General features: G+C 38.7%; 1 protein-coding gene across 2 annotated transcripts in view; it reads right to left on the reverse strand.

The window, feature by feature from the left end:
* The window catches only part of LOC121380063 (neuronal acetylcholine receptor subunit alpha-7-like), a 43,393-nt gene that overhangs the window by 10,048 nt on the left and 16,879 nt on the right, over positions 1-16,466 (reverse strand). For both annotated transcript variants that reach the window (XM_041508805.1, XM_041508804.1), the window contains exons 2-4: positions 16,183-16,296; positions 7,222-7,427; positions 2,229-2,338 (exon numbers count right to left, since the gene is read on the reverse strand). In XM_041508805.1, the coding sequence (XP_041364739.1) occupies positions 2,229-2,338; positions 7,222-7,427; positions 16,183-16,246 (380 nt within the window). In that variant the 5' untranslated portion in view covers positions 16,247-16,296. The remainder of the gene's footprint in view (positions 1-2,228; positions 2,339-7,221; positions 7,428-16,182; positions 16,297-16,466) is intronic.

Below are 16,466 nucleotides of genomic sequence, written 5' to 3' on the forward strand. Positions count from 1 at the left end.
GATAACTGAAACTTGAAATAATTAAAGTTTGTTTTCTTTAACGACACTACTAGAGCACATTGATTAATCAATCATCGGCTATTGGATGTCAACCATTTGATAATTCTGGCAAATAGTCTTCAGAGAAACCCACAAATTAGTTTAACATTAACAGCAAGGGATCTTTATATGTACTTTCCAGCAGACAGGACAACACATACCACGACGGTTGATATACCAGACGTGGTGTACTGGTTAGGGGGAACAACCCAATCAGAGAATAGATCCACCGAGGATATTCGATCCTGAAACTTGAATTTAATACAGGTTTTGATGAAATTCTCTAAATGTGGCTAAATAGGTAGATAGAAAGAAAGGGAGGCAATTAGGCAAAAAGAAGATAGGTAATGATTGATCCATAAGATCTTAAAGGTATTTGCCTAATTTCACTACACCGATTATTAGTTCGTGGGCAAAATGAAAAAAGAAGTCCTTATTTGTTTCGGTTTTGTTACCTCACCTCCCCTCCGTTACATTTGTTTCATGTTGAGTAGTTTTGGGGTGGGGTGGGGGTGGGGGGGTTTATAGGTTAGCTCTTTTAATTTATATCGTGAACCTTTTTACTCTGGAAAGACTACCCAGCTCTGTCTGTCTGTCTGTCTGTCTGTCTGTCTCTCTCTCTCTCTCTCTCTCTCTCTCTCTCTCTCTCTCTCTCTCTCTCTCTCTCTCTCTCTCTCTCTCTCTCTGTCTGTCTGTCTGTCTGTCTGTCTCTCTCTCTCTCTCTCTCTCTCTCTCTCTCTCTCTCTCTCTCTCTCTCTCTCTCTCTCTCTCTCTCTCTCTCTCTCACTTTCTTTGTGTGTCTGTGTGTGTGTCTCTGTGTGTGTGTGTGTCTCTCTCTCTCTCTCTCTCTCTCTCTCTCTCTCTCTCTCTCTCTCTCTCTCTCTCTCTCTCTCTCTCTCTCTCTCTCTCCCTCTCTCTCTCTCTCTCTGTGTGTGTGTGTGTGTGTGTGTGTGCGTGTGCGTGTGTTTCTGTGAAAGAGAGAGAGAGAAAGCAAGAGACGGACAGACAAACACGTGGCTTAGATACTGAGAGAGCTGCTATGATTACCATACACCACACGCAGATCCTACACTTTAAACGTAGTGTCCTTAAATAGTCCTTTCTTCTAAAAAACCACACTTTGGTAAGTGTAACAAGTTAACTTTTTTTACAGTCTATATAACACTTAAGGAAAAGCCTGTTGTTTGTTGCAATTAGTGTAATATCATATTTAGACTATTCGCCTAACATACTAGTTGTGTATTTTCTTTAATGTACTAGTGTAGTTTAAGTAACGTACTAGTTGTGTAGTTAGACTAACGTACTAGTGTAGTTCGACTAACGTAATAGTTATATAATTGGACTAATATACTAGTTGTACAATTAGACTAAATCACTAGTTGTGTAGCATTAGACTAACGTACTAATTGTGTAATTAGCATAATGTACCAGTGTATGTAGACTAATTCACTAGTTGTGTTGACTAATTCACTAGTTGTGTGTACTAACTCACTAGTTGTATAGACCACCTCACTAGTGTAGTTTGACTAAATTACTAGTTGTGTATTTTGACTAATTTACTAATTGTGTATTTGACTAACTCACTAGTTATGTATTAGACTAACTCACTAGTTTTGTATTTGACTAACACACTAGTAGTGTATTTGACTAAGTCACTAGTAGTGTATTTGACTAACTCACTAGTTGTGTATTTGACTAACTCACTAGTAACGTATTTGACTAACTCACTAGTTGTATGTTAGATTATCCCACTAGTAGTGTATTTAGACTAACTCACTAGTAGTGTATTTAGACTAACTCACTAGTTGTTTATTTGACTAACTCACTAGTAGTGTATTTGACTAACTCACGAGTAGTGTATTTAGACTAACTCACTAGTTGTTTATTTGACTAAGTCACTAGTTGTTTATTTGATTAACTCACTAGTAGTGTATTTGACTAACTCACTAGTTGTGTATTACACTAACTCATTAGTTGTGTATTAGACTAACTCACTAGTTGTGTATTAGACAAACTCACTAGTTGTGTATTTGACTAACTCACTAGTAGTGTATTTGACTAACTTACTAGTAGTGTATTTAGACTAATTCACAAGTAGTGTATTAAGACTAACTCACTAGTTGTGTATTAGACTAACTCACTAGTTGTGTATTAGACAAACTCACTAGTAGTGTATTTGAGTAACTCACTAGTTGTGTAGTTTTATGTCAGGAAGCCAGATCTTGTTCCAGGGAATCCTCACTTTGTCCACTCCACCATACTCAGACTTGTTCCACTTGACGTCATTGTCCTGCCACACCTAGGAATATCAACGACACGTCACATAAAAAAAAACACAGGTAAAAGAAAACAACGGAACGCCAGGACTGTGCCAGGAACAAAGTTGGAGTTTGTTTTGTTAGACGACACAACTAGAGCTCACTGATAAATGAATCCTTGGCTATTTGATGACAACAATTTGTTAATTCTAAGAGTGGAAAAGCTCTACAGTTTTACATTAGCATCACGTGATATTTTATATATACTTTCCCAGACAGGACAAAACATACCACGGGCTTTGATATACCAGACGTGGCGCGCTTGTTGGAACTGGAATAAAGTCAATCAGATGATGGATCCAACGACCCTAGTGGGCTATTTCTCGCTCCAGCCAGTGCACCACGACCGCTACACCAAAGGACGTGGTATGTGCTAGCCTGTTTATGGGATGGTGCATATAAAAGATCCCTTGCTGCTAATCGAAAAGGTAGTACTATACCAAATAACTTCCGGCTGGGTCAAAGTTCGAGGTGCACCCAACTTTTGATAGAGAAGTGAACACCACAAGTCCTGTGATTGGTTATAAATGTGAGTGTGTTGGTTGTAAAAAATAACAGTTTCATCTGGGTAAAATAAATGTGCAATTTTATTTCATCTAGTGCCAATGTGTCAAGTAGCCTTGTGCTTGAAACATGTATGGGGTACCTGTAAAAACAAGTACTCGAATTTTGTCCGAAACTAGGGTAGTCATAGACGCTACCCGTTATCTCAGAAACGAGCAGCTTGACCCCCATTTTTTTCTGATTCACTTTAAGTGTAAGGGGTGGTAGTATTTATATCCGTGGCGTTTATGTCGGTTGATACGTTGCAGGTAGCAGTTTTAGCCGCATATGTTACTATTGTCGTCTATGGGATTTGATTTGGTAGTATACACCCAAAAAGAGTTGCTCATGAAGTGGCGACACCGGGTTTCCTCCCTCAATATCTGTGTGGTCCTTAACCATATGTCTGACGCCATATAACCGTAAATAAAATGTGTTGAGTGCGTCGTTAAATAAAACATTTCCTTCCTTCCTTCCTTCCAACGACCCTAGCGCCCCAGGTGAGCGCTCCACTGACTGTACTAGATCCGTTCGAGAAACATTGAATTATTCTGAAGATGTTTCAGGCGACAATTATGTTATAGGTGGTGGATTCGGGCGATATAAATTTGCTTTGCTTTACTACTATAATGTACTACAAAATATTTACGTTTGAATGCAAATTGTACGCAATATAAACAATTAAATATATATTTTTAATACAGCCTGTAGATAAGTACAAAACAGTCATATTAGTATCAGTAGTCAAAACAGATGGTCCAGAATACACGTCGAGACAATACAGTTGGAACATCTATGACTGTACACTTAAAAATCATTGAAAAATATCTTTATATCAAAACGTGAAGAAATCAGTGAAAACCAAATTGTCCAGAAGACAAACTCTGTGTGTTGTTCCTCCTCACAATTAGCACGTCCCATACGCACATACTGGTCTCATGGAGCAATACAAAACAAATATAAATAGTCTAAATAAGCACAACAGGTTGTCCAGAATACATTTTGAGACAGCACAATTTAAATTAACTTTCTTAGTGTTAATTTACCATTACGTACATACGGGTCTCACACGTACACACGTGTCGCATACGTACACAGTGGTCTCATACGTACACACTTGTCCCATACGTACACACTGGTCTTATACGTACACACAGGTATCATACGTACACACTGTCCTTATAGGTACACACTGGTCTCACACGTACAAACTGGTCTCACACGTACGCACTTGTCGCATACGTACACACTGGTCTTATACGTACACACTTGTCTCACACGTACACACTGGTCTCATACGTACACACTTGTCTCACACGTACAAACTGGTCTCATACGTACACACTGGTCTCATACGTACACACTTGTCTCACACTTATACACTGGTCTCACACTTGCACTGGTCTAATACGTACATACTGGCCTTATACGCGCACACTGGTCTCACACGGACACACTGGTCTCATACGTACACACTGGTTTCACACTTGCACACTGTTTTTATACTAACACACCGGACTCGCACTCACACACTGGTCTCACACTCACACAGCGGTTTTATATGTACAAACCAGTCTCATACGTACACACTGGTCTCATACGTACACACTGGTCCCATACATACACACTGGTCCCATACGTACACACTTGTCTCACACTTACACACTGGTCTCACATTTGCACTGGTCTAATACGTACTGGCCTTATACGCACACACCGGTCTACTAGGTACCCACCGGTCTCATACGTACACACTGGTCTAATAAGAACACACTGGTTCCATACGTACACACTGGTCTCATACGTACACACTAGTCTCATACGTACACACTGGTCCATTACGAACACACTGGTATCATACGTACACATGGGTATCACACGTACACACTGGCATCACACTTACACACTGGTCTCAACTTACACACTGGTCTCAACTTACACACTTGTCTTACACGTACACACTTGTCTCACACATACACGCTGGTCTAATACGTACACACTATCTTATACGTACACACTGGTCTCACACGTACAAACTGGTCTCACACGTACGCACTTGTCGCATACGTACACACTGGTCTTATACGTACACACTTGTCTCACACGTACAAACTGGTCTCATACGTACACACTGGTCTCATACGTACACACTTGTCTCACACGTACAAACTGGTCTCATACGTACACACTGGTCTCATACGTACACACTTGTCTCACACTTATACACTGGTCTCACACTTGCACTGGTCTAATACGTACATACTGGCCTTATACGCGCACACTGGTCTCACACGGACACACTGGTCTCATACTTACACACTGGTTTCACACTTGCACACTGTTTTTATACTAACACACCGGACTCGCATTCACACACTGGTCTCACACTCACACACTGGTCTCACACTCACACAGCGGTTTTATACGTACAAACCAGTCTCATACGTACACACTGGTCTCATACGTACACACTGGTCCCATACATACACACTGGTCCCATACGTACACACTTGTCTCACACTTACACACTGGTCTCACATTTGCACTGGTCTAATACGTACTGGCCTTATACGCACACACCGGTCTACTAGGTACCCACCGGTCTCATACGTACACACTGGTCTAATAAGAACACACTGGTTCCATACGTACACACTGGTCTCATACGTACACACTAGTCTCATACGTACACACTGGTCCATTACGAACACACTGGTATCATACGTACACATGGGTATCACACGTACACACTGGCATCACACTTACACACTGGTCTCAACTTACACACTGGTCTCAACTTACACACTTGTCTTACACGTACACACTTGTCTCACACATACACGCTGGTCTAATACGTACGCACTATCTTATACGTACACGCCGGTCTAATATGTACACACCGGTCGCATATGTACATATTAGGCTAATACGTACACACTGGTCTCACACGTACACACTGGTATCATACCTACACACTGGTCTCACACTTACACACTGGTCTCACACTTGTACTGGTCTAATACGTACATACTGGCCTTATACGCACATACCGGTCTAATATGTACACACCGATCGCATATGTACATATTGGTCTAATAAGTACACACTAGTCTCACACGTACACACTGATCTCATACCTACACACTGGTCTCACACTTACATACTGGTCTCACACTTACACACTGGTCTTATACGTACACGCTGGTCTCACACGTACACACTGGTCTCATACGAACACGCTGGTCTCACACTTACACAGTGGTCTCACACTTACACACCGGTTTTATACGTACACACTGCTCCCATACGCACACACTGATGTCATACGTACACACTGGTCTAATACGTATACACTGGTCTAATACGTATACACTGGTCTCATACGTACACACTGGTCTAATACGTATACACTGGTCTCATACGTACACACTGGTCTAATACGTATACACTGGTCTCATACGTACACACTGGTCTAATACGTATACACTGGTCTCATAGGTACACACGTCTCATACGTACATACTGGTCTCATACGTACACACTTGTCTCACATGTACATACAGATCTAATACGTATACACTGGTCTCATACGTATACACTTGTCTCACATGTACATACATATCTAATACGTATACACTGGTCTCATACGTATACACTGGTCTCATACGTACACACAGGTGGCATACGTACACACTGCTCCCATACGCACGCACTGGTCTCATGCGTACACACTGGTCTCATATGTACACACTAGTCTTATTCGTACACACTGTTCGCATACGTATACACTGGTCCCATACGTACACACTGGTCTTATTCGTACACACCGGTCTCATACGCACACACTGGTCCCATAGATACACACTGGTCTCATACGCACACACTGGTCTAATACCTACACACTGGTCTAATATGTGCACACTGGTCTCATACGTGCATACTGTTATAATACGTACACACTGGTATCATACGTACACAGTGGTCTCCTACGTACACCCGGGTCCCATACGTGCATATTGGTCTCATATGTACACTCTGGTCCCATACGTACGCACTGGTCCCATACGTACTCTCCCCCCCCCCCCATACGTACACTCTGGTCCCATACGTACGCCCTGGTCCCAGACGTACTCCCTGGTCCCAGACGTACTCCCTGGTCCCATGGGTACACCCTGGTCCCATACATACACCCATGTCCCATATGTACACACTGGTCCCATACGTACACATTGGTCCCATATGTACACCCTGGTCCCACACGTACACCCCTGTCCCACACGTACACCCTGGGCCCATACGTACACCCTGGCCCCATACGTACATACTGGTCCCAGATGTTGAGTGTGAGTATCTGGTCCTGCTCGTCGAGGTCCATGATCTGCGTCATCTGCAGGGCGAAGTAGACAGTGATCGTGTCGTTGAACTTGGCCACGGGGCGGCTGTACTTGCCTCGCATCTTGTACTTGTTGAGGATCTTCCGAATCAGCTGGTCCTCGTACGACAGAACCTGTCTTCGTCTCCGAGCATCTGGGAAAAAACACAACATTCAATCTCCAAATATTGGAGATTCGTCACGGGTATCTTTTAAAGGGACAGTCCTGAGTTTGCTGCAATAATGTTTAAGATGATGTCGACTAACAGAGACTTTTTAACGACCGTAATTACATATCAAATTTTTTTTTTCTGCATAAAATATTAGTGGCTGTATATTAAATGTGTTTCTCGTCGTTCTAGTATTTTACTAGGCTAAATTTAATTTTATTTCCATAATGTTTGGGTTTTTTGTACGTACGAAATTATTTGAAGACAAAATCCAGTTTGGACTTGTTACAAATATTAAGACGACCAGAAACGCATTGAATATACAGACACTGATATTCAAAACAAGAACATATATTTTATGCGTATTTTTAGACGTTAAAAGATTTTATTAGTTGGAAACATCTTACAATGCAGGAAACTCAAGACAGTCCCTTTAATATGGAAAATATCAACCCAGTCTATGTTAATGGATATTTGTCGAGGCTCTACCGAGACAAGTACCGATTAACTGGACAAGGTTGATACTATTCAACTTATAACACTTCTAAAATACAATTTTGATTTTATATTTAGTAAAGCATTGTTCGGAAGTCGCCTCACAGGGAATATGACGTCACTCATTTCAACTAAATCTCATCAAAACATTTCGCTGAGGTATATAAGTATTTTGGGCTGTAAACAAAAGACCCATTGACAGAAAAACATCATTAACCGAGTCAATACTGGTAAATATCAAATGAGTATATGACATGGCTATTATAGGTAAGTTAAGGGATAAAGAACAGTTATCGTAGCTAAGAAGGGATTTCTGTAGGTTCCACACCACCATTAATTACTCCATGCTGTTCAATTAATTTCTATGTCATAGTGTATTCTGAGAAAAAAATATATCAATATCGAGAGGGTCATATGTCTACTTGTTGCTAGGAGTACTCTTGCTTAGTATGTAACCTACAAAAAAAATCATTATAGGTCGACCACAAAAAAATATCAGTTCGCCACCCTCATGCTAGAGCACCGCCTCATTTCGCTGTTATAAACGTTGCGGTATACCACTTGTGCAGAGTTGTTAATACATACTAAATATAACAAGTACAGTAACTTCAAACCAATCGGTTATTTAAATACTACAAAGTCAACCTACTTGTAATCATCAAAGAAATATTTCAAAAGATATATCACAATTTTGTATTATTTTTTAATGAGGAACTATTTCGTAAACCGGACTATAATAAGTATCGAGCCCACAAATGGAAGTTTGATGCCTGTATAAGGGAAATGTCGACATAGTAGTGGCTTATTGTGGGAAAGTGCATATAACAGATTCCTGGAAAACTAGCGGGTTTCATTTGAAACTACATGTCAGATTTTCGGAATGTTTGACAGCCAATAGCCGGTGAAAAATAAACCAACGTGTTCTAGTGGTGTCTAACTTTAGCTGTCATAATTAACTGTTCGCAATGATAGCATTATTACCTCCACTATGACGTTCGTCAGCGGAGCTTTTCTAATACCGATTGTCCAGCGTCCGTCCGTCCGTCCGTCCGTCCGTCCTTCCTTCCGTCCGTCCCTCTTCCCCTTTTGCTTTGAAACCTATTTTCTCCTACACTTTTGACTGAACTGTTCTAAAACTGAGTACAATGATCCTTTGGGGGTACCTTCCACAAACTAGTAGATATATTTAGAAAACTTTGAATTTCTGTGTTTTTGTTAATGTTTTTAAACATTTTAATTTAAAACGTCTATCTTCTCCTAAAGGTTTCACCGAATAGTTCTGAAACGTAGCATTATGATTCCCTGGGCCAGTCGCCACAAATGTATTGTGAGCTATTTTGGAAAGTTTGATTTTTTGGATTTATATTAAATTAAAAACAATTTAAATAAAAATTTTATAATGAACATTTAATGAACACATTTTTTGGGTTTAGATAGTTCTGAAACTTAGTATACGAATTATCAAGGAAAGTCTTCACAAACTAACAGATAACTATTTTGGAATTTGTATTAACTTTAAAGTTTTCAATAGAAATTTAACATTGAAAATTTGAAAGTCCGTCTTCTCCTAAAGTTTTGATCGAATAAATGTGTATGAACTTTAGTACAATGATTCTTTGGGGCAGTCTTCACAAACTAGTAGAGAGATATTTTTAAAATATTTATTAAATTTAAACTTTTTAAATAGAAATATAACATTGAACGTTTAAAAGTCGATATTCTGCTAAAGTTTGATTAGTATAAATATTATAAGAGGCAATATTCATAAAGTAATAGAGATTTTGGAATTTTCATTAAATGTAAATTTTTTAAATAGAAGTCTCTCTTCTCCTAGAGTTTTGATTGGATAGTTTTGAAACTTGGTAGAAATATATAATAGAAATATATATATTAGAAATTTTGTATTTTTGAATTATTATTAAATTTTAAATTGTTAAATAGAAATTTAACATTAAAACATTAAAAGTATATCTTTTTCAGATATGGTCGAATATTTTGGAAACTTGATACTATCATTCTTTCGGGAATTTTTCACAAACTAATAGAGAGCTATTTTGGAATTTTAATATTTTATTACTAAATTATATAAATATAAATAAAAATGTAACAGGTGGCCTTTACAAATTAATGAATTATCTACTACATTTTACTGACAAAATAGAAACTTAAATAGTGGAGCGCTATAGGCCAATAAGCCTCTTGTTCCATTGATGAAAGGTTTAGGAATGCATTTAGTGGGCTTTCATTTTAATGTCAAACGGTATCTTTAACCCTCGCCAAAAACGAAGCGACGATTCAAAGCTTATTACAAACCATAATTCCTTTTATAGTTTATTTTGAGACTTCTATAAGTAATTAATATGAAAGGAAGGAAGGAAGGAACTGTTTTATTTAATGACGCACTCAACACGGTTACGGTTATATGACGTCAGACATATGGTTAAGGACCACACACATATATATATATATATATATATATATATATATATATATATATAGAGAGAGAGAGAGAGAGAGAGAGAGAGAGAGAGAGAGAGAGAGAGAGAGAGATAGAGAGAGGAAACCCGCTGTAGCCACTTCAAGGTCTACTCTTTACGATTAGCAAGGGATCTTTTATATGCACCATCTCACAGACAGGATAATGCATACCACGGCCTTTGTTACACCAGTTGTGGAATACTAGCTGGAACGAGAAATAGCCCGATGGGGCAACCGACGGGGATCGATCCTAAACCGACCGCGCATCACTTTACCACTGCGCTACGTCCCGCCCCCTAATATGAAAAAGGCGTGTCTTTAAATTAATACTCCTGTTTCAAAATTAGTACTGACGCCAAGTAAATTCATCTATGTATCGTCGCCGGGTGGGCAAGAATTTTATTTTTATTCTTTTTATTGGGGTTTTTTTTTTATTGTATTGAATTGTTTGTTTTGGTTTGTTTTTTGTTTTTTGTTTTTTGGGGTTGTTTGTTTGTTTTTTTGTTGTGGGTTTTTTTTTTTTGGGGGGGGGGGGGGGTTGTAGATTATATTTAGTATTTTTTAGATGTGTTTTGTCTTTTGTGGGGTTGTTTTTTGTCTTATGTTTTATTATTATATTTTAGTATATTAAAAAAACCCACATATATTAGATAAAACTAGCGTAGGCTCCGTCAAAGAAACAACCCTTTCGTTTAGCACGTACAACATGTCAGTTGGAACACGCCATTCTGATTGTCAGTGTAGACAGACCCGACTATATAAATATATCATACCGTTACGAATAACAGGTCCATTATGTATTCGTCATAGCTAGCCGTTGCACAAATGAATGTAATGAATGAAAATGTCTGTCCTTTTCTAGTCGAACATTAATACTGAAGTATCTTTTACAAAACTAGCATAATACATTTGTATATTTTGACATCGAAATCAATAGAACGTATTAAAAGTAAAGTCAAAATACACACTTATTTATTTATGACCAAGTGTGAAATGCGTACAACTAAAACACATTTTGCATGCTGATAGCGACCTTCTGAAGTATTCTTTAGAGATTTATATTCGTTTTGCAGGCAGCTTTTTATATCAGGCGTGGCTTGGAAGAGCTTCTATTGTTGAATCTACTGAATAATGAAATACAGCTATCGTTGATTTCAGACAGCATATCGAATTCTCGTTGGTTATGATTTGAAAAGTGTCTTTTGTCTAACGATATAATTAGAGCTCATTGATTAATATCATCGGTTGTTGGATGTCAAACACTTGATAATTCTGACACTTAATCTACAAAGGAAATCCGCTACGCATTACCATTAGGATTTCTATATGTACTTCCCTACAGGCAGCACAGCACACGCCACGGCATTTGATATATCAGTCGAGGGGCACTGGTTGGGGCGGGGAAAATCCAGTGGATCTTTTCAGGATAGTCGATCCTACAAGGATGTTAGTCTAGCTCTGTACCGACTGACCTAAATGGCCCACCCCTTAATAGTCCCTACCATTATGTTAAATACCAGTTAGCTATAGTTCAAACGGACCCTGGCATGTACTGTCATGTCTAAGGAGAACGTGTACATAAAATATCATTTGCTGTTTTATCGGTAGAAGTAGCATATATGACGGTAATGGGTTTCCTCTCTACTTCTGTCTATTTTAATAAAATGTCGAACTCATTTTAGAAACAAAATACACGTAGTTTAAAGTGGGCTGTGGTATCGTTAAACAAACAATTATTTTCCTTTTCAGAGCTTGTCGTTAAATTCCTTTCATGTTTGACCTTCATTATCTTGTCATCATATAGTGTGGCAAGATCGTAATTAGCGGGGTATGGAGGTGGGGGAGGGGTGGGGAGGGGGCAGGGGCAACTACCTCCACCAACCGAAAATACGACTAAGTGTACATGTTTAGTGTATAATACTTCTTTCCGTTCTACCTGGAAAAGACCAATTTTCTACTGTGCCCATGTTCTAGTATAAGGGGGCGGGACGTAGCTCAGTGGTACAGCGCTCGCCTGATGTACGACCGATCTAGGATCAATTGCCGTTGGTGGGCCCATTGGGCTATTTCTTGTTCCAGCCAATGCTCCACAAATGGTGTAACGAAGGCCGTGATATGAGCTACCCTGTCTGTGAGATGGTGCAGATAAAAATATCCCTTGCTGCTAATAGGAAAGAGTAGCCCATGGAGTGGCGACAGCGGGTTTCCTCTCTCAATATCTGTGTGATCCTTAACCATATGTTCGACGCCATATAACCGTAAATAAAATGTGTTGAGTGCGTCCTTTTGTTCTTTTATAGAGGTGAAACTTATTGAGCGTGCAGTTAAATAAAATATTTATTTATTGTTCTTGCTCAGTGACCCTAGGTATTTTGGCAAAGTGTACGTCCCAGACTGTGGTTTGTGATTTGTTCTTTTATAGAGGTGAAACGTAGTCTAGTGGTAGAACTATCGCCTGATGAGTGGTCGGTCTTAGATCTGATCCCGGTCGTGTTATTGTGTTATTTATCGTTCCAGCCAGTATTCTACAGAAGATGTAACAAAGGCCGTGGTATGTACTACCCTGTCTGTGGGATGGTGCATATAAAAGATAACTTGTTGTCAATAGAAAATATTAGTCCATGACCGGTATGGAGTTTCTCTTCCGTTATCTATGTAGTCAGATAGATCTCTGTCGGTAAGGCCATTGGGTTATTTCTCGTTCCAGCCAGTGAACAATGACTGGTATATCAAAGGCCGTGGTATGTACTATCCTGTCTGTGGGATGGTGAATATAAAAGATCCCTTGCTACTAATGGAAAAATGTAGCGAGTTTCCTCTCTAAGACTATATGTCAAAATTACCATATGTTTGACATCCAATACCCATGATTAATAATCAATGTGTTCTAGTGGTATCGTTAAACAAAACAAACAATCTGTGTAGTCATTTAACATAATATGTCTGACCTCATATAACCATATAATTAAAATAAAAAACTTATTGAGCGTGCAGTTAAATAAAATATTTATTTATTGTTCTTGCTCAGTGACCCTAGGTATTTTGGCAAAGTGTACGTCCCAGACTGTGGTTTGTGATTTGAGTGTACCTGGTTCACGTTTTGTGACATGACTTCGCAGATTGCATAAGCGGGAAATCAGTCTCAGACACGATTACCGGTGCTTGTTTGGTTTGGCACCGGCTACGTATTCCAGAGAGAGAGGTAGGCGAGCAACTCATTTTACATGTCCTTTTCCATTCAGGCTTTAAGTACGTCTGCCCTAGGTTCCAGTTCTGACATCTCACCTAAGACAGAACCCTGGGGGTGGGGGAGGGAGGACTAGAATTCAAATGATTGGGGAGTATGTAATTTAGAAGGAAATAATAGTGTGTGCAACTACAACATTATGTCATTATGGTTGAGAATATTAATTAAATGTGTTTGTATGATGAATAGGATATTTACGAGGTAGCACATCACGAGCTGCAAGGGAACAGTTACCGCCCCATCCTCTCCCCACCTCACTCCCCCCCCCCCCCCCAAAAAAAAAGAAGAAGAAGAGAACGAAAAAGAAAGAAAGACCATGAAAAAGGTGGATATGTGTTTGTTTATTAGCATGTTGCTGTTTGTTTTGGGATTTTTGTTGTTATTGTTTTGTTGTTGTTGTTGTTGTTGTTATTATTGTTGTTGTTGTTGTTTATAGCGGTGAGGCTCGTGGGGCTTGGGGGGTTTCTTTGGTTTTTGTTTGTTTGGGGTTTGTTTTTATGCTCGAAACTCTAGTGGTATAGGAGCATGTAAATAAATATTGGAATGGGGTTTGTTTGTTTGGGGTTTTCTTGCTTTTTGTTTTATTGTTTTTGTAGGGGTTTTTTTGTTGGGTTTTTTTTTTTGGGGGGGGGGGGTTTGGGGGGAGGGGATGCCCTTTTAGTCTGGCTGGAAAAGACTAAATACTACTGAGCCCAATTAATTATTTTCACTGCATCGTCCGTTTATTAAGTCATGATACCCAAAATAGGGCACAAATATATAACCGAATACTGCTCTGTATAAGTCTCTTATAGTTGTACGTTTGACCGCCAGGGAATACTAACATAATGAGGGTATTAGCAACGCTCCATGACTGGAATTCCATGAGCTTTTGTCTTTTATACCTTTGTGAGAATAAAACTTGGGGTTTTTTAATTGCAAAACAAACTATACCACCACCTTCTCAAAATAAAATAAATAAATAAATATAAATAAATAAATTTTTAATTGGGTGTCAAAATATGGTGAATACGCAGGGCCAGTTGAAGAAACATTTTACTGGCCGTTCTTAAATTCAACTAGCCCTCAATTATCACACTGAAATCTAACTGCACAGCCAAAATCAAACCTCAAATGTTCTTTGTTGAATAATAACCATACTAATAACGCAAAAGTATCTAGTCCTTTTACGTCAAAAGGAAACCGACGAATTGGCATGCTGCTTCATAATGAATAAGGTTAGAATGCATATAAAAACAATTTATTTTGTTTTAACCAATACCAATCCATACCAATAGAAGAAGAAATCCAATATAAATAAAAATGATTGGTTTTTTTTTTTACAAATTGCTATTAAATTATACAGATTAAATCTCATTTATAATACAGGGGTGAAGACAAAAGGCGTGCGCTACAACAGCTTGCTCTGAATGCACGTAAAGCCTTATGACCAGACAAAAGGCTAGATCAGCCAAGGTTTGCACGTGGACTTGCATTGTCTCAGAAGTAATGCAGTACAAACAGAGTAAAGGTAGAACTGCGCGTGCTTCAGTAAGCTAGTTTGGGAATGGTAGTCGTCATTGTGGTGATGCACGAGGGATGAAATCGCCAGTAAAGGATGTCCTCGGGAGTGGCTGTCCTATATACGAGGCACTAGATAGATATACTATAAATGCTACAGTAATAGGCTAATAATAAAATAAATATGAAAAGAAAAATAAATTTGTGAAAACAACATACAAAAAAAAAAATTTTTACCAAAATATACGATGCACTTAGTTATCATATTTCAAAGCATAAAAACGTACTTATTGTTTATTACAGTAATATTTAGACGGTTATGTCATCATGTAAGTCAGGACTTTAGATCCGATCTGTTTTTATGACATGGAAATCGCTTAAACATCAATTAATTGACCTTTGGAATAATCCTTGTAGTAATGAAAAATTCCATTGCTATTTTTATATGGGCACATGCGATCACGTTAGTGTGAGTTAAAACTACAAGATAGATTTTGATTTTGTCCCAGAATAACATAAGCTAATTAAATATGATTATGTTTTACCATAACATTTAATAACAATTGTCAAAAAGTAGGTTTACTAGATAAATATTGCGTATCCAATCCAGACTTTTAAAGATACATGCAGTGTCTGCAATACGTTTTGAGCTTTATTTTTAGAAATACCCAGTCCAATTGGAGCCACAGAAGCTGAGTCTGGCGCTGTCAAAATATAGAGAATGTTCTATGTCTTCTGTCGCCAGATCTGTTGTTCGCGCCAGTACAGACGTGGTGTGTTTTGTCACATGCGATTCAGTTTCAGTGCGTTTCTTGTTTAACTGTTACTATACTCCCCAGACCCTAAATCTGATAGTCGCCCAACGGACTACCTTTGTAAAATTCTCCGTCGCCCTTAGCCAATAAAGACTGCTAATTTTCAACCCTGAGATATGTACAATTAAAATAAAATAAAATTGATGCGAGTACGATTTATGAGAAGGTAACATTTCACAACTAGTAAGTAGTAACACACACTTACCGGTGATGACTAGGTTTGCTAGGACGATACAAGCGACGATCGCCAATCCCTTCACAAAGTCCATTCGACACCAAGATTCAGACAATCGCCTTATTCAAGATTCCAAGAGACGACCTGTAAGTAAAATGAACATCGGTTTACATATCGACTACCTACAGAAACTCTCTGAGGTACCGACTGGTGATTGGGCAGTTGGAAATACGTTTTAGTGTGTCAGCAGCTTTATTAAATTTTACTTCTTGCGTGAAATACCATCTTTAGCAAATCCCATGTCCCTCTAGTCG

Source organism: Gigantopelta aegis, chromosome 8 (genome assembly GCF_016097555.1).
Source record: "Gigantopelta aegis isolate Gae_Host chromosome 8, Gae_host_genome, whole genome shotgun sequence".
In the NCBI taxonomy this organism is placed as follows: domain Eukaryota; kingdom Metazoa; phylum Mollusca; class Gastropoda; order Neomphalida; family Peltospiridae; genus Gigantopelta; species Gigantopelta aegis.